The sequence below is a fragment of the Emys orbicularis genome, chromosome 19 (genome assembly GCF_028017835.1).
Source record: "Emys orbicularis isolate rEmyOrb1 chromosome 19, rEmyOrb1.hap1, whole genome shotgun sequence".
Taxonomy (NCBI): domain Eukaryota; kingdom Metazoa; phylum Chordata; order Testudines; family Emydidae; genus Emys; species Emys orbicularis.
Genome location: NC_088701.1, coordinates 3,625,001 through 3,643,011, shown reverse-complemented (window position 1 = coordinate 3,643,011; position 18,011 = coordinate 3,625,001). Strand labels below are relative to the sequence as shown.

At 67.8% G+C, this 18,011-nt stretch overlaps 1 protein-coding gene across 1 annotated transcript in view; it reads right to left on the bottom strand.

Moving 5' to 3' along the window:
* Nucleotides 1–18,011, bottom strand: part of NFIX (nuclear factor I X) — a 119,359-nt gene that overhangs the window by 13,220 nt on the left and 88,128 nt on the right. Inside the window, exons 3-7 of the mRNA XM_065419195.1 lie at nucleotides 8,591–8,653; nucleotides 7,234–7,308; nucleotides 6,370–6,490; nucleotides 5,947–6,083; nucleotides 2,099–2,221 (exon numbers count right to left, since the gene is read on the bottom strand). Of these exons, the coding sequence (XP_065275267.1) occupies nucleotides 2,099–2,221; nucleotides 5,947–6,083; nucleotides 6,370–6,490; nucleotides 7,234–7,308; nucleotides 8,591–8,653 (519 nt within the window). The remainder of the gene's footprint in view (nucleotides 1–2,098; nucleotides 2,222–5,946; nucleotides 6,084–6,369; nucleotides 6,491–7,233; nucleotides 7,309–8,590; nucleotides 8,654–18,011) is intronic.

Genomic DNA, 18,011 nt, shown 5'->3' with positions numbered 1-18,011 from the left:
ACGTCCTGGTCTCTCTCCCCTTTCACGGTCCCGCCAGAAGGCAGGGCCGGGGCGTCATTCCACGACTCCTCTCCGAGAGACTCCCCGAGGGCTGGGACCCTGGGCGCCGGCCCTGACAGACCAGCCAGCGGGCGCCACCCAGACGCCGGCCCCGATGGACCAGCCAGTGGGCGCCACCCAGACGCCGGCCTGGACGGACCAGCCAGCGGGCGCCACCCGGGAGCTGGCCCCGACGGACCATCCAGCAGGCACCACCCAGGCGCTGGCCCCGACGGACCAGCCAGCGGGCGGCACCCAGATGCCGGCCCCGATGGACCAGCCAGCGGGCGCCACCCAGATGCCGGCTCTGACGGACCAGTCAGTGGGTGGCACTCGGGTGCACTTGCCGCTATAGGGCTCGGGGAACTGGCAGGGGGCGCGGCACCGGGGGGCAGCGCTGCGGCTCCCAATCAGCCGGGCTTCCTCCTCTGGGGGACCCCACCTGGGGGGGCCACCTCAGCCGAGTGCGTGGGAGGGCCAAGTCCTAGAGTCCAAGTCGTGGTTGGCCCTTCGAGTGAAATGCCCCCCCAGACACCCCCACCCCCTCTGACACCTCCAGACACCCCCTGCCACCACCGCCCCCCAGTCACATCCCTGCTCCTTCATACGCCCCCACACTGGTCACCCCCCCAATTACCCCCTGCTCCTTCACGGCCCCCACCCCAGTCACACCCCCACTGCCCCCGGAGAGGCCCAATGACCGAGACTCCACCGAACGGGGCCTGCATGAGCCCCCCAGGAGCTGCGCAGACGTCCCACCGGCAAAGACCGAGGAACCCCCGAGCAAACCCACAGGAAGGGCTGAGCCTTGCTGGTGCCCCTCACTCCCGACCCGCAGCCCCTGCTAGCCCAGCCCTGGGCTCCCCCCCAGCCCTGCCAGTGCCCCTCACTCCCGACCCGCAGCCCCTGCTAGCCCAGCCCTGGGCTCCCCCCCAGCCCTGCCAGTGCCCCTCACTCCCGACCCGCAGCCCCCTGCTAGCCCAGCCCTGGCCCCCCCCAGCCCTGCCGGTGCCCCTCACTCCCGACCCGCAGCCCCTGCTAGCCCAGCCCTGGGCTCCCCCCCAGCCCTGCCAGTGCCCCTCACTCCTGACCCGCAGCCCCCTGCTAGCCCAGCCCTGGGCTCCCCCCCAGCCCTGCCAGTGCCCCTCACTCCTGACCCGCAGCCCCCTGCTAGCCCAGCCCTGGGCTCCCCCCCAGCCCTGCCAGTGCCCCTCACTCCCGACCCGCAGCCCCTGCTAGCCCAGCCCTGACCCCCCCCAGCCCTGCCGGTGCCCCTTACTCCCGACCCGCAGCCCCTGCTAGCCCAGCCCTGGGCTCCCCCCCAGCCCTGCCAGTGCCCCTCACTCCTGACCCGCAGCCCCTGCTAGCCCGGCCCTGCCGGTGCCCCTCACTCCCGATCCAAGAGAAGTATTTCCTAGCCCTGAGAAGTGCCGGGTGATGGAGCAGTTCCCCCAAGGGGGGCAGGTAGGAGCCCTGTCCCATGGGGAACAGGCTGCTGGGAGTGTCCCCTCATCACCTCGCTGGCACCAGGCCACAGGCGGCTGGCTGGGGTCCCGGGCTCGCTGGTCGCTGGAGCCTCCCTGCCTGCTATGGTGCTGGCATGGGCCCCCAACAGTTGGGACCCAGGCATCCTAGCCTGCGGGGACCAGTAACCACGGCTCCACTTGCTCCCCAGGAGACAAAGGGACCCCCTTGGCTACATGCGGCAGGCCAGCTCCTGATCCCAGCAATGCCGGAGTCACTCCACCAAAATCCCAACTCATCCAGATCTGTCTAAATCCTGGCTATTCTGGAGTCACTCTGGATTAACTCCTCCAAGATCCCAGCTATTCTGGAGTCACTCTGGAGTCACTCTAATAGTCCCTACTCAGGCGACGATCGCCTAATGCAGCATAAAATCTGCCCTTTCCCCCGCATCCTTAACCCTTTAGCTGCCTCGACAGAGGAGAGACAGAGACAGAGAGAGGAAAAGCGAGCGAGATCGGGTGCCAGAACCACCGTGGCTTGGAGGGAAGGGTCCCCGCCCCCCCCACCCCAGGATAGCGGCTTTGGTTCTCACCTGGTCTGACTCCTGCAAGGACCGGCAGCGGGTGGTGGCTGAAAGCCATTCTTGGGGAGGTGGTGTGGGTGGAGAGGGCGCTGCAGAAATCCAGCTTCCCTGACTTCTTTAGGGAAGCCGGTCCTGGCGAGGAATCAGCGAGAGAGGGCAGGGTTAACAGGCGGAAAGATGGATTAGTATCCTGCTTAGGTCACCCCTGCTTGGCCTGGGCCCCAGCCGCTGCCCTGCCCTCGCTGCCCTGCCCTCGCTGCCCTGTAGGTCCCTGCCCATCAGGCCCCTCCGGGGGCCTGGATTTTCCCAACTAACTCCAGTGTCTCCCTCGCCCTGGGCGTCCCCATGATCCCGCCATCGGCTTTCAGGGCCCCCCTTGGCTACAAAGGCCCGTGCGTTGTTTGGAAGCCTGGATCCGCGGCGCTCTGATTTGCCTCCTGGGATCTGAGCCTCAGGCCTCCGCCTGCAGGGCCGAACTCTGATGTTCACGTCTTTCAGCCGCAATTTTCCCGCATTCATGTGACTCCAGCAGCTGGAGATTTATGGACGGCCCCAAGCCCGGCGGGTAACGACACTGACCAGGTGTCGTCGCTTGGACCCCCAGGCCCGGGCCAGTCCAGGCGCCCAATCCCACCCCCCCCGCTGCCACCCATCTTCCCTCGCCAGATCGGCATGTCCTGCCTCCCCAGGCTCTGGGGTGTCTCCATTTGGGGGGGGGTGTCCACGCGCCAGCCCCCTGAGGCTGGATTCGCAGGGGGGCTGAGCATGGAAGCTCCCACCGATCTCAGGGGTCAGCACTGAAGGGGTCCCCCGCAAGCCCCTGGGCAATGGGTGCTGCTGGCAGGAGGCCCCTGGGGTCTCTATGAGCACAGCGGGGCTGGGGGGAGGGTCAGGGCATCCCCGACCCCCCCAGCCCCAAGACAGAGGAAGACGCCCCACCAGGGCTGGGTGGGGGCAGGGGGGTGTCAGGGAACGGGACACGGGGCCTTTCCCCTCTAGGGGGCGCCAGGTCTGATCTGGCCTTAGGGCAGGGGACTGGCTGGCTTGTGGGGGGACCCAGGGCCTTTCCCCTCTTGGGGGCGTGGGACCAGCCCATCCCGAGCTGGCAGTGAGCACAGGGCTGCTGGCAGTGGGGGGTCTGGGATGGGGGAGACGCTGGGGTGGGCTGGGAGGTTCTCCCTGCAGCTGTCCCCACCCAGGGACGCCTGCAGGAGTCGGAGGCCGGGGCTGCCAAGAGCTGAGGTGGACGAGTGAGCGCTGTAATGCCAGCGGGTGGCACAGCTCACCGCCCATCTCCCGCGCCCTGGGCTCAGCCGGTCCCTGCTCCTCTTGTCCCGCCCGAGGGGGCCTCCGGGGCCCAGGGAGCGCGCGCGGCTCCACCGGGAGCCTGCCTTCTTGTGCCAGCTGCCTGGCACCTGATCTCGGAGGAGCTGCCAGCCAGCTGTGACCACCTGTGCCCGTCAGACGGCTGCCAGGCCCTGCCAGCCCCGCAGCTGTGCCACGGAACGGGCCATTTGTCGGGGACAAACCCAACATGGCGGGGGGAGGGGGAACGCCACACGATCCTCATCTCCGCGCCAGGCAGGGCCTGCTGGTGCCCGGGCGGCTGGTGGGGGAGGGAGATCCCCATGACCACCTGCTGGGGGGGGGGGGCACAGGCCCTGGCGTTGGCTGCATCTAGAGGGACCAGAGGTCCCGGTTTTATAGGGACATCCTGAGATTCGGGGCTTTGTCTTGTACCGGCGTCTCCCCCCGTCTGATTTCGCCCTCCTGCTATCAGTTCGCCCTCCGGGGGACCCTATCAAACTGGCCATGGGGCACAGTCCGGCTTGGGCTGCGGGTCGGGAGTGAGGGGCACCGGCAGAGCTGTGATGACCCAGAGCAGCCTTGTTCCTGGGGTTGGTGCCGTCATGCCCTGTGCCAGCGGCAGGTTGGGGGCAGCTGCCGGTGCCGCACTGGGGGGCTGGGCTGCTCTCGAGGCCCCCGACCCTCCTTCTGCTCCGCAAACTGCCTCCCATGATGCCTGGTGCCAGCACTGCCAGCGCTCCCCCCATCGACAATGCCAGACCCCGCCCCCTTCGCCCATGCTGCGGCTGGCATGGTGCCCATGTTGGCAAGCGTCTCTCCTTTGTGAGTGTGAGCTGGAGGGGGTGATGCCTGGCGAGGGGCACCCTGACCCCCAGGCGGGGAGCACCCAGGGTAATAACCTGTGGGCCCAGCAGGGGGTGCTGGCCTTATGGGATTATAGACCAAGGCTTTGCCCTCTGCCGGGATGGCACAAGCGCTGCCCCTACCCCCACGTTATCAGGTGCTTGTCCCCACCCCCACACGGCTGGGGCCCAGGAGATCTGGATTTGGATCCTGGCACTCAGAGTCGCTGCCTGTCTATGCCTCAGTTTCCCCATCTGATCCATCTGCTGCCTGCTGTGTGTCTGCAGCGCCCGGTGCAGGGGGCACCTGGGGAACTGGCAGGACTTGGCAGGACATGGGGGTTATCACCGGGGGGTTCCCAGTGCCCAGAATGACGCCCGCCAGACCCAGTGCTGATCAGAGACCCTGGCACGGACAGAATGGAAATCAGAATAACAATGCCCAGTTCACACAGACAGGGGAAGGGGCTCACCAAGGTCTCAGAGCCAACAGGTTCTGGCTCCCAGCCCCCTGCTCTAACCACTAGACCCCACTCCCCTCCCCGAGCTAGGGATAGAACCCAGGAGTCCTGGCTCCCAGCCCCCTGGGCTAACCACTAGACCCCACTCCCCTCCCTGAGCTAGGAGAGAACCCAGGAGTCCTGGCTCCCAGCCCCCTGCTCTAACCACTAGACCCCACTGCCCTCCCTGAGAGAGTAGTTTTCGTTGTTTGTACAGACCAGTGAATTGTTCAGAGCTGAGGAGACAGAGGGGGGTGAATGGAGAGAGACAGACGGACAGACAGAGATGGACGGACAGAGAGCAGCTCCCAGACAGTCTCACCACTCACTGCCCCCTGCCCCCGAATGATACGCTGGGGGCTCGCCGCTAACTCCTTACAGGAGCCAAGATGCTCTGGACCCCTGCTAGCCCAGGCCTGCCCCCCTGCCCTCTCCCGGTGCCCCTCACTCCCAACCCGCAGCCCCTGCTAGCCCAGGCCTGCCCCCCGAGCTCTGCCGGTGCCCCTCACTCCCAACCCACAGCCCCTGCTAGCCCAGGCCTGCCCCCCGAGCTCTGCCGGTGCCCCTTACTCCCGCCCCGCAGCCCCTGCTAGCCCAGGCCTGCCCCCCGAGCTCTGCCGGTGCTCCTTACTCCCGACCCGCAGCCCCCTGCTAGCCCAGGCCTGCCCCCCAAGCTCTGCCGGTGCCCCTCACTCCTGACCCACAGCCCCCTGCTCTCCCAGGCCTGCCCTCTTGCCCTCTCCCGGTGCCCCTCACTCCCGACCCGCAGCCCCTGCTAGCCCAGCCCCTAGATGCCAAATGACTCTGATGCTTCTGTGACTTGGACCAACCAGCTCCTGGCCTCACCCCAGTCTCCCCCCAACGCAGCCCCCAGCCCCACATCCTGCCATGGGGCAGCTGCTCTCTCCCCCCGCCCCCCAGACGCAGCCTGGCCCAGCTCTTCCCTGCAAAGGCTGGAGTGCAGCCGTGCCCCATGGCTTCCCAGGGCCCCGCATGGAGACACGGGGGGCAGGAAATCTGGGGGGGCCCAACCCCCGCACTCCGGGCACAGCCCTGGGGTGACAAGGGGGCCCATATGGGGGAGGAGCTGGGGATCTTTGCAGGTTGACCCCTGCTGGTGTGTTCTGGGGGGAATGCACAACGTGGCGAGCCCCCCGGGGGTCCCCTCGCCCCAGGTCCCTGTCCCGATCTGCGCGCTGCCCCGTACCTGCGTCCACGTCGTTGGGCCAGCCGCTGGACTGGCTGCTGCCGGCGGCGGGCGAGCGCCCCGTCCCGGGGTAGAAGACCTCGTCCACGGGGCTCTCCATCTCGCTGTCATCCAGCGACTTGGGGCGCTTGGTGGAGCTGGGGGGGGCAGTGAGGGGGAGAGGTTGGGCGGGGTGACAGGCGGGCTCAGGGCCTTTCCCCTCTAGGGGGCGCTGGCCCTGATTGGCCGCAGGGCAGGGTGACAGGCGGGGAGGCGGGGAACAGGGGGGCCGGCTCTGATGCAGTCCCAGGGCGAGGACGGGCTGGTTCAGTGGGTGGGGAGTGGGGCATCGGCCCCCATCGGCCCCAGGGCGGGCCCGTCTGACGAGGGGGAGAGGCCAAGGGCGGCCGGGGCAGAGGGAGGAGCCCCCCGGCCGGAGCGTACCTGGTGGAAGGAGGTGACGTTATGGACCGCCGGCCCAGGGTCACCTGGTTGATGTTGTAGTAACTGGGGCTCTCCAGATCCGCCAGGGAGAAGTTGGGACCCGACGCCGTGGCCACAGGAGCTGCGGGAGGAGAGACAGTGGGTGAGGGGCAGTGCGGGGCACCGGGCACGCAGCTGGTGCCAGGGGTACTACGCCCCGTACAGACCAGCTGCTGGGCACAGCAATCACCCGACACGACCCATAACCCCGCCCCTGCCCCATGGCCCCGCCCCCTCAGGGCAACGGGCTCAGGCTCTCTGCAGGCTCAGGCAGTGTCGGTTACGCTCAGGTCCCGTTTCCGAGCTTTTCTCCCCAACTGCAGGGTCTGGAAACTTTCCCCTGTCCTGGGAGAGCTGCCATTCTGCTGGGCCCGTGCCCCCTGGCGCCAGCCCCCCTGGCTCTGCCAACGGTGCCTAGGCCTTCGCCCGGCCCGGGGTGTGTGAGCCTCCTCCTCTGCAGTGCCCCCCTCCCCTAACCCCCCCCCCCCCCCCCGCAGCCATTGGCTTAGCTCCCCAGCCAGCCTGTGGGCGTGCAGGGGGGCTCCTGCCCCCTCCCGGGCCTTTCCCAACGCCCCTAGGATCCGCTTCCCAAGGGGGAGCTGAGTGAGATCAGGGGCACAGGGCAGGGGGGGAAACAGATCGATGGAGCGAGACGGAGACAGAGAACGATTCGCCTGCCTAGGCAGCCAGTTTCTCCATATCCTGCCACGGGCACCCGTCATGGGCACCCCATGCCAGCCTCTCTAGCCCACCCCCTGGAGACGTACGAGGAGGAGAAAGGACCCCCAGGGGGATCTAGGGCCGCCCCCTGAAGCCGTCACTCACTCTGGGACACTCGGACCAGCTCCGTCACGTTCCAGACGCCCGACGTCACAAAACAGTCCTGGAAAGTCAAATGCCCTGAAGGGAGGGAGGAGACGGGCGTCAGCGGGGCAGCAATCGGAGCACGGAGCAAGGTGATGGACTCGGCTGGTGACCCTCACTCCTGACCCACAGCCCCGGCAGCCCAGCCCTGCCCCCCCAGCTCTGCCAGCGCCCCTCACTCCCGACCCGCAGCCCCTGCCAGCCCAGCCCTGCCCCCCAGCTCTGCCAGTGCCCCTCACTCCCGACCCGCAGCCCCTGCCAGCTCAGCCCTGCCCCCCCAGCTCTGCCAGTGCCCCTCACTCCCGACCCGCAGCCCCTGCCAGCCCAGCCCTGCCCCCCCAGCTCTGCCAGTGCCCCTCACTCCCGACCCGCAGCCCCTGCAGTCCAGCCCTGCCCCCCCAGCTCTGCCAGCGCCCCTCACTCCTGACCCGCAGCCCACTGCTAGCCCAGCCCTGCCCTGCCCCCCAGCTCTACCGGTGCCCCTCACTCCCGACCCGCAGCCCCTGCTAGCCCAGCCCTGCCCCCCAAGCTCTACCGGTGCCCCTCACTCCCGACCCGCAGTCTCTGCTAGCCCAGCCCTGCCCCCCCAGCTCTGCCAGTGCCCCTCACTCCCGACCTGCAGCCCCCTGCCAGCCCAGCCCTGCCCCCCAAGCTCTACCGGTGCCCCTCACTCCCGACCCGCAGTCTCTGCTAGCCCAGCCCTGCCCCCCCAGCTCTGCCAGTGCCCCTCACTCCCGACCCGCAGTCTCTGCTAGCCCAGCCCTGCCCCCCCAGCTCTGCCAGTGCCCCTCACTCCCGACCTGCAGCCCCCTGCCAGCCCAGCCCTGCCCCCCCAGCTCTGCCGGTGCCCCTCACTCCCGACCCGCAGTCTCTGCTAGCCCAGCCCTGGGTCCCCCCAGCTCTGCTGATGCCTTTCAATCTTGGGGCAGGGAAGCAGGGCAAGGATTAAGTGGGGTAGACAGAGGGCTGTGGGGGGCTCTCACCAGTGGGCAGTGGTCTGATAGGGGGATGGGGAGATGGGGTCTGTGGGGAGCTAGGGGGTCATGGGGGGCTGTGGGGGTTTCAACCTTGGGCAGTGGCTTGATGGGGGGCTGTAGGGGTCTCTCACTGTTGGGCAGCAATTTGCTGGGGGGATGGGGAGATGGAGGCTGTGGGGGGGCTGTGGGGGGCTATGGGAGGTTGTGGGGGGATATGGGGGGCTGTGGGGGTCTCTCACCATTGGACAGTGGTTTGATGGGGGCTGTGGGGGAACCATGGGGGGGCTGTAGGGGGCTATGGGAGGTTGTGGGGGGCATGGGCGGCTGTGGGGGTCTCTCACCGTTGGGCAGTGGTTTGATGTCCACATCTCCTTGCTGGTTTGAACTGTCTGATTGTCCGGATTCTGTAACACACAAACACAGAGCGACGTCAGGGTCTGGGCAGCGCCTGGCACAGGGGGCCCGATCCTGGCGGGGGTCTGGGCAGCGCCCGGCACAGGGGGCCCGATCCTGGCGGGGGCCTGTGTCGTTACCAGAACAGACAACAACAAACCCAGACCCACCCCAGGGGAATCAGCCTGACCCCAGAGACTCCCCATAGCTTGTCCCAAAGTGGCCTTCAGAACCGTGCGCCAGATGCACCCAGCAGTGCCATGGCCCCTCCCCATTTCCCCCCCCCCCAGCTGCCCACCCCCTGGGGCCTTGGACCCGGGGCGGCCTCGGGGCTCCCGTAGAGCTGCTCACCCTTCATTTTCCACCCAGTTTCCATTCCCCCCCGATGCCCCTCCCCAATACAGGGCATTGGAGCCAGCCCCCCTCCACCCCTACTGCGCATCAGGGCACAGCCCCGGCACTGCAGAAGCGCGATTTGGGCGCTGCAGTGGCCCTGCGCGGGTGTTGCAGTGGTGCAATTTGCGTGTCACAGTGGCACTGCCCGGGTGTTGCAGTGGTGCAATTTGGGCGTTGCAGTGACGCAGCCCGGGCGTTGCAGTGGCATAGTTCAGTTGTTGCAGTGGCACAGCCCAGACGTTGCAGTGGTGCAATTTGGGCATTGCAGTGACATAGTTTGGGCGTTGCAGTGGCATAGTTCGGACGTTGCAGTGCGCGATTTGGGCATTGCAGTGACGCAGCCCGGGCGTTGCAGTGGCATAGTTCGGACGTTGCAGTGGCGCGATTCGGGCATTGCAGTGGCACAGCCCGGGCTTTGCAGTGGCGCAGTTTGGGTGTTGCAGCCCTGGTGCCATGAGCGTGCAGTGGTAGCGCCCGTAGTGTACCCATGGGCGCAGCACTTCCTCCACCCTCACCCCACATTTTCTCTGCTGGGGTTAATGAGCCACGTCCCGACCCCCTTCCTCAGCCCCCATCCCCCCGGCGGAGGCAGCGGCCCCTCGGCAGCAGGGTGGCGCCATGGCCCTGCGGCTGGCGCTGGGCACAGGACTAGGCCGAGGACCCAAGAGATGGGCACTGCCCTTGGTTCTCCGGCAGTGCCCCGTGGGGCTGCCCGGCCGGGCACCTCCAGGCCTGAGGCTTCCGAAGAGTTAATCGGCCTCGGCCTTCCCCTGCAGGCTTGGCACGGGCGGCCGCCAGCCCGCGGGTTACCTATGTCAACAGCCCACGCTCTGCCCCCCCTCCTGGCATCAGCCGGGGCGCCGCCCCCTGCCCCGGGTCCATCTCCTCCAAGGCCCGGCCCCCCAAAGCTGGCTCAGGCCCCGCTCTCTGCTCGGCCCTGCCGGCTGCTGGCAGCCATCTTAAAACTTGGCAGCCATCTTAGTGCTGGCGGCTAGCAGCGGCCCCATGGCTGAGGGACGGACGGGGCTGGGGGCTGAGCCCTGGGACCGGGGAAACGCAGCCTTCAGAGCGGTGAGAGGGGAAGGCCGTGGGGCACTGGCGTAGAGGGCGCTGGCGCGGGGGCTGGTGCAGGAGCAGGGAAACACACGGGTTCTCGAGGCCTCCCCAGGCACAAGCTCCCGCCACCTCTGGGCCCAGCCGGGCATTTTGGGTCTGGGTTGCAGGAGGGGAGTGGGGTCTGGTGGTTAGAGCAGGGGGTGGGGAGCCAGGATGCCTGGGTTCTCTCCCCAGCTCTGGGAGGGGAGAGGGGTCTGGTGGTTACAGCGGGGGCGGGGGCAGGACTCCTGGGTTCTATCCCCTGTCACTAACGCTAGCCCCTTCCCCGGGACTTGACTCCATAGCCCAGAGCCCTCGTTAGTGCTGGCTAACGACTCAGTGGGGGTGGGGCTCGCGGCACTTGGGGGGTGCAGGGCAGAGCCCTCCCCGGCTGGGCAGGAGCTGTGAGACATCCCAGGGCCCAGAGCACTCGGCCCCAGCCTGGTCAGGGGCTGCTCCCCAGGGGCCCCAGCAGGGAACAGCTATGGGGCAGCCCCCTTACTCTCAGCCACACAGCTCCAGAGCTGGGATAGAACCCAGGAGTCCTGGCACCCAGGCCCCCGCTCTAACCACCAGACCCTGTCCCCACTCCTCCCGGAGCCAGGGAGAGAACCCAGGAGTCCTGCCCCAGCCACACCTCCCTCCATCAGATCTGTTGGGGGGAGAGGCCCCCCCTCCCCTGCCCCCTCCCTCTCCCCCTCCCCAGCCTTTATCCAGCGACTAAACCCTTATCGGGAGGCACCAGCTGAACAAACACAAACCTGCCGCTGGCAAGGCCCCTACGATGCCCGCTGCTTTATCTCGCCCAGGCAGGCCGGACACGGCCCCCTGCCAGCAGTGCTCTGAAGGGGGGGAAGCCAGGCTGGATTTTACTTGCCCCCCCCAGTCCCAGCTTCTCCCCAAGGAGGCCCTGAGACGCCATCGGGTGCTGGGGGTCGGATCAACGGAGACACCGTAATGCGAGCTGGTGCTAAGTACTCTGCCGGTGCCCCTCACTCCCGACCCGCAGCCCCTGCTAGCCCAGCCCTGGGCTCCCCCAGCTCTGCCGGTGCCCCTCACTCCCGACCCGCAGCCCCCTGCCAGCCCAGCCCTGGGCTCCCCCCCAGCTCTGCCGGTGCCCCTCAGTCCCGCCCCGCAGCCCCTGTTAGCCCAGCCCTGGGCTCCCGCCCCACAGCCCTGCCGGTGCCCTTCACGCCCGACCGAGGGATGATAGAGGGGCCATGACCTGCAGGCCGAGGGGCGCTATAGGGGCCCTATAGGGGCCAAGACCTGTAGGCCGAGGGGCGCTAGAGGGGCCATGACCTGCAGGCCAAGGGGCGCGATAGGGGCCATGAGGTGCAGGCCGAGGGGCGCTAGAGGGGCCATGACCTGCAGGCCGAGAGGCGCTAGAGGGGCCATGACCTGCAGGCCAAGGGGTGCTATAGGGGCCATGAGCTGCAGGCCGAGGGGCGCTAGAGGGGCCATGACCTGCAGGCCGAGGGGCGCGATAGGGGCCATGAGGTGCAGGCTGAGGGGCGCTATAGGGGCCATGAGCTGCAGGCCGAGGGGCGCTAGAGGGGCCAAGACCTGCAGGCCGAGGGGCGCTAGAGGGGCCATGACCTGCAGGCCAAGGGGCGCTAGAGGGGCCGTGACCTGCAGGCCAAGGGGCGCTAGAGGGGCCGTGACCTGCAGGCCGAGGGGCGCTAGAGGGGCCAAGACCTGCAGGCCGAGGGGCGCTAGAGGGGCCATGACCTGCAGGCCGAGGGGCGCTAGAGGGGCCCTATAGGGGCCATGACCTGCAGGCCGAGGGGCGCGATAGGGGCCATGAGGTGCAGGCTGAGGGGCGCTATAGGGGCCATGAGGTGCAGGCCGAGGGGCGCTAGAGGGGCCATGACCTGCAGGCCGAGGGGTGCTAGAGGGGCCGTGACCTGCAGGCCAAGGGGCGCTAGAGGGGCCATGACCTGCAGGCCAAGGGGTGCTATAGGGGCCATGAGCTGCAGGCCGAGGGGCGCAATAGGGGCCATGACCTGCAGGCCGAGAGGCGCTAGAGGGGCCATGACCTGCAGGCCGAGGGGCGCGATAGGGGCCATGAGGTGCAGGCCGAGGGGCGCTAGAGGGGCCATGAGCTGCAGGCCGAGGGGCGCTAGAGGGGCCAAGACCTGCAGGCCGAGGGGCGCTAGAGGGGCCATGACCTGCAGGCCAAGGGGCGCTAGAGGGGCCGTGACCTGCAGGCCAAGGGGCGCTAGAGGGGCCGTGACCTGCAGGCCGAGGGGCCCTATAGGGGCCATGACCTGCAGGCCGAGGGGGTGCTGCCCACACACTCCAGCTCACTGTGCCCCGCTCGCTCTGGTTCGAATCTCAGCACAGACTTTCCAGCCACCGATTCCCTGCCCAGCTGAGCGCAGCGGGATCTGGGCCCTGCCCCTGCCTGCCCGGGCCGGCCCCAGAAGTCAGGGCGCGATTGGCTGGGGGGCGCGGAGATGGGAGGGCCAGCGATGGCAGCCGCGGAGCCCCCCGCTCCCTGGCCACGGGCAGTGCCCTCTCGGCCCCAGGACTGTAGCCCCCCCGTCTGAGCCTCCCCCCAGGTCCATGCACCCCACAACAGCTGCTCGCCTGCGCCATCCAGGCCCCCCGGCCGATCGTCTCTGTGCTCCCGCCTGCAACCAGCCCACGGTTCAAACCAGCCCCTCGGGCTTCCTTCCGCTGCCCCTCATGCTGGGGGGTCCTGGAAACCCCCGCAAAGCTCCCCCTTGTCCTGCCAATCCCAGGGACGCCGACTAACCCCCCCGCCCCTGGCCAGGCTGCTGGAGAGCTGAGCCCGCTGCCGTCAGGCTGCCCAGAGCTGGCCCCGCGGGCTCCCCCATCCACCCGGCAGTCTGTCCCCACCTGCTGTCTCTGGGCTTGTACTTAGATCGGGACAGGGACCGTCTGTTCGGTGTTTGTACAGCTCCTAGCACCACAGGGCCCTGGGCGCTACCGTAATACACCTAATAACATACAGCTCCTAGCGCCACAGGGCCCTGGGCGCTACCGTAGTACACCTAATAATGTACAGCACCTAGCACCACGGGACCCTGGGTGCTACCGTAATACACGTAATATGTAAGAATGCCAAGACACTAGGACAATCCGTAATCTCTTGATAGAATCTTCCAGCCTCCACCGTCCAAAATCTCTTGAAAGCAACAGGGCGTCCTACGGCGGGAAAACACTCAACAGCCAGCAAAGGGTTCATGAGAGCAGCAGGCCTCAAACACCAATAAATGCATGGAAATGTCCATACACAACTGCCACAGCCCAGAGGTGGCTGCATCTCAGCGCCGGGCCAGGGGTCCTTGTATAAACAGCCCCCCGGGCCCACCCCAGAGGTGGCTGCCGCTCAGTGCCGGGAGAGGGGTCCCTGTATAAACAGCCCCCGGGCCCCACCCCAGAGGCGGCTACCGCTCAGCGCCGGGCGAGGGGTCCCTGTATAAACAGCCCCCGGGCCCCACCCCAGAGGCGGCTGCCGCTCAGTGCAGCGCGAGGGGTCCCTGTATAAACAGCCCCCGGGCCCCACCCCAGAGGCAGCTGCAGCTCAGCGCAGGGCGAGGGGTCCCTGTATAAACAGCCCCCGGGCCCCACCCCAGAGGCGGCTGCCGCTCAGCACAGGGCGAGGGGTCCCTGTATAAACAGCCCCCCGGCCACACCCCAGAGGCGGCTGCATCTCAGTGCCGGGCGAGGGGTCCCTGTATAAACAGCCCCCGGGCCCCACCCCAGAGGCAGCTGCAGCTCAGCGCAGGGCGAGGGGTCCTTGTATAAACAGGCCCCTGGCCCCACCCCAGAGGTGGCTGCCGCTCAGCGCCGGGCGAGGGGTCCTTGTATAAACAGGCCCCTGGCCCCACCCCAGAGGTGGCTGCCGCTCAGCGCCGGGCGAGGGGTCCTTGTATAAACAGCCCCCGGGCCCCACCCCAGAGGCAGCTGCCGCTCAGCGCCGGGCAAGGGGTCCCTGTATAAACAGCCCCCCGGCCCCACCCCAGAGGCGGCTGCCGCTCAGCGCTGGGCCAGGGGTCCCTGTATAAACAGCCCCCGGGCCCCACCCCAGAGGCGGCTGCCGCTCAGCGCCGGGCCAGGGGTCTCTGTCTAGCCAGCGTGTGCAGTGTTTTGGAGTCCTGCCGGGTGAGCAGAGGCAGCAGGAATGTCGGATGTGCTGCTGGGCGAGGTTGGCTCCCTCCCTTCAGGCTCTGGGCTCTGCGGAGACCCCCCGTGCCAGCGGCTGTGACGCCTGCTAGGAGCAGCCCGGCAAAGAAGGAGTTAGAGCCGCCCGGTGAGCTGGTGGGTAGGGCTAAGCCACGCCTGGGCTCACAGGGCTCAGGAGAAAGGATGGACCCCCCCGCAAGCAACCGATCGTCCCCACCCCCCCCACTGCTAATCACCACCTGCAGCCCCCTGCTGTCCCAGCTCCCCCCAGCTTTCCCGGTGCCCCTCAATCCCGACCCGCAGCCCCCGTGCCTGGGCCGGTAACCGCTAACGGCCCAGGCCCCGCGGGTGGGTTTTGCCCAGTCCCACGCCTGGGTTTGGTTTCTACATTGTACGGACCCCCCCGGCCCCTCCGCCAGCTCCCTGACACGCCCATGGACGGCACGTGCTGAACGGGTCCAGTTTTGCTCCCAGCCACGGGATTTATGGGCCCCTCCCTGCGCAGAACAACAGCCCGTGAGCCGCAGGGCCCAGAAGCCAGGGGCAGGCCGGGCAGGGAACCAGCGCCCGCAGTGCTCACCCGACGGGCGCACGAACCCACCCAGGGAGCGCACACGCTCACACAACACGCACAGCTCGCGCCCGCCATGGACACACAGCATGCAGAGGCGGGCCCACACGCTAAGCACATGGAACAGGCATGCCTTGCACACTCATTTGTGTGACACACGTGTAACATCACACACACACAGCGTGACTGTAATGTGCACACATAGACAAATACATGGCTGTAACACACACACACACAAACACAACACATGTAACACCCATGTCACACACACAAAACACACGTCTCACACACATGCACACATCCCCCCACCCCCACCCCCCGACGGCTCTAGCACCTCCTGGACGGTCTAACCCCAGCTCACCCTGGCAGTGCCCCACCCCCCAGCAGGAACTTAGCACAGGGGGGACCTGCCTGGCTCTGGGACCCCCTTTGGGCACCGAATGCCCCCCACAAACTCCGCCCGGCCTTGGGGTAGGGAACCAAGCCCCTGCCAGCTACCCCAGATCCAAGTGGCTCCCTGAGCCGGGGGGCTCGTCCGTGGGGAAGGTGCCAGAAAGAAACTGGGACAGTCAGAGCCCCCCAAGTGAGAGAGATCTGTGAGGGTGGCAGCCGTGGGGCTGGGGACGCCATAGGGCTGCCCCCTCCCACCAGCTCTGCTGGGTTTATGGGGAAGAAGCAACTGCCCCTGCCCCGCATCAGCCAGTTCCCCAGAATCTCTGGACGTGCTGGGTTGCCCCCCCCCCAGCTGGAAGGCATGGGAAGGAGAAACTGGTAGCCCATGGGGATATGGGGCCCCCCCAAACCACCCCCATCCTCGACCCACCTCGAACCAGCCCCCTTGCCTGTGCCTCTCTTCCCCCGCCCCTGACGACACCCATAGGACACTCAGCTGCCCCCACAGGGTTGCTCATAGACTGGAGGATTTAAGCCCAGCCCCCGGGGTCCGGAACGCAGCCCCCCACCACACTGGGGGGCAGGCTGGGGGGCGGGGGTCTTGGCAGGGATGAAGGCGAGCGAGAGGCAGCTGGCAGCTGGACCCAGCCCCCGGGTCACACGAGCCAAGGCATTGTCTGGCCGGCCCAGCTGGCCCAGCGTCCTGATCCCCCATGGCTCTGCCCCTCCCTGGGGCTGCCCCCGCCTCCCCCACGTCCGGGACATGGGGCCTTTCTGCTCCAAGGGGCACCGGCTCCCACCTGGCCAGCTCGGGTCGGGGGGGTTCCCATCACTGCTCAAACCTGCCCCCCACCCCCGGGCCAGCCCCTCCTCGCCCATCCCCTGCGCTGCCCGGTTATTGCCAGGCCACGGTGCCCTGCCGTGGGTCATCCCGCCCACGCCTCCGGCCCCCTGCCCATGGCCAAGCAGGGTGGGGCTGGGCCAGCGTTTGGATGGGAGTGCCAGGAGGTGGAGGGGCTCAGCAGGGGGCGCTCTGCCCCCATCAGTGCTGGCCCCGAGCCCCAGCGTGGCACAAGCTCCCCCGACACATCTGTAATCGGAGAGCCCCCAAACTCCAAGCAGGGGGTCCCCCACCAGACCCTCCACCAGCCAGCATCCAGCATAGGCAGGATCCTCCTCCCCTTCCTGGCCCAAGTGTCTGGGTTGTCCCCTGGGGGTCCGGAACCTGCTGCCCTGTCCCTACCCAGTGGCACCTGTGCCTTCATGCCATACACGGGACCTAGCACACACTTCCTCAGCGCCAGGAGACCCTCCAATAACAAACCACCGTGAGCGACCCAGTGCCCCCGGGAGACCCACCAATAACAAACCACCGTGAGCGACCCGGTGCCCCCGGGAGACCCTCCAAAAACAAACCACCGTGAGCGACCCAGTGCCCCCGGAGACCCTACAATAACAAACCACCGTGAGCGACCCGGTGCCCCTGGGAGACCCTCCAATAACAAACCACCCTGAGCGACCCGGTGCCCCCGGGAGACCCTCCAATAACAAACCACCGTGAGCGACCCGGTGCCCCCGGGAGACCCTCCAATAACAAACCACCGTGAGCGACCCGGTGCCCCCGGGAGACCCTCCAATAACAAACCACCGTGAGCGACCCGGTGCCCCCGGGAGACCCTACAATAACAAGCCGGCATGCTTACCCACCCCTACAGGCACATGTGAGCCTGGTGCCAGGGGCCCGGGGCTGGATACTGACCCCAGGGAGGAGATCTCTGCTGGCGCACACGGTCCCATTGCTGCCCTCTCTCTCAGCCCCATGCCACTCTCCTTGGTATTCCAGGCCACCTCCAGCCCCACATCCAGGCTAGAGCCAGGGTGCCTGGCATCGCTCCGGGCACCCCAGACCCGACACAGAACACTGCTTGCTAGCCCGAGTCAGACCCAAACTTACTGTTATTAGAGGTATTACGGTAGCGCCCAGAGCCCCCCATGGCTGGGGCCCTGCTGTGCAGGGCGCTGTATTTATTAGGGGTATTATGGTATCACCCAGAACCGCCCCCCCAGCCTGTGCCCTGCTGCGCTGGGGGCAGCACAAACCCAGAACAAAGCCAAGGAGCTGCCAGGCCTTAGCCCCATATCCCCTCTGCCCCCCAGGATTTCAGACCAGCGTGGGGTGGGGGAAGGGTGCTGTGCCAAGGTGCTCAAGCCAGCCCCGTGCCCCTCTGCCCAGCCCTCGCCCGCTGGCACTGCCCACCGGGCTGGTCCCCCTCTGGGCAGGGCTGTGGGATGGGGCAGGGGAGATATCCTGGCCCTCCCAGGACACCCCCCGTGGCAACGGCAGGGGGAAATAAAGGGGGGGCTGGTACCGCCCTGACCACAAACCCTGGGGGGGGCTGGTACCGCCCTGCCCACACACCCTGGGGGGGGGCTGGTACCACACTGCCCACACGCCCTGGGCGGGGGCTGGTACCACACTGCCCACAGGCCCTGGTGGGGGCTGGTACCACACTGCCCACACACCCTGGCGGGGGGGCTGGTACCACACTGCCCACAGGCCCTGGGGGGGGGGTCTGGTACCACGCTGCCCACAGGCCCTGGGGGGGCTGGTACCGCGCTGCCCACAGGCCCTGGGGGGGGCTGGTACCACGCTGCCCACAGGCCCTGGGGGGGGGGTGTCTGGTACCACACTGCCCACAGGCCCTGGGGGGGGGTCTGGTACCACACAGCCCACATGCCCTGGGGGGGCTGGTACCGCG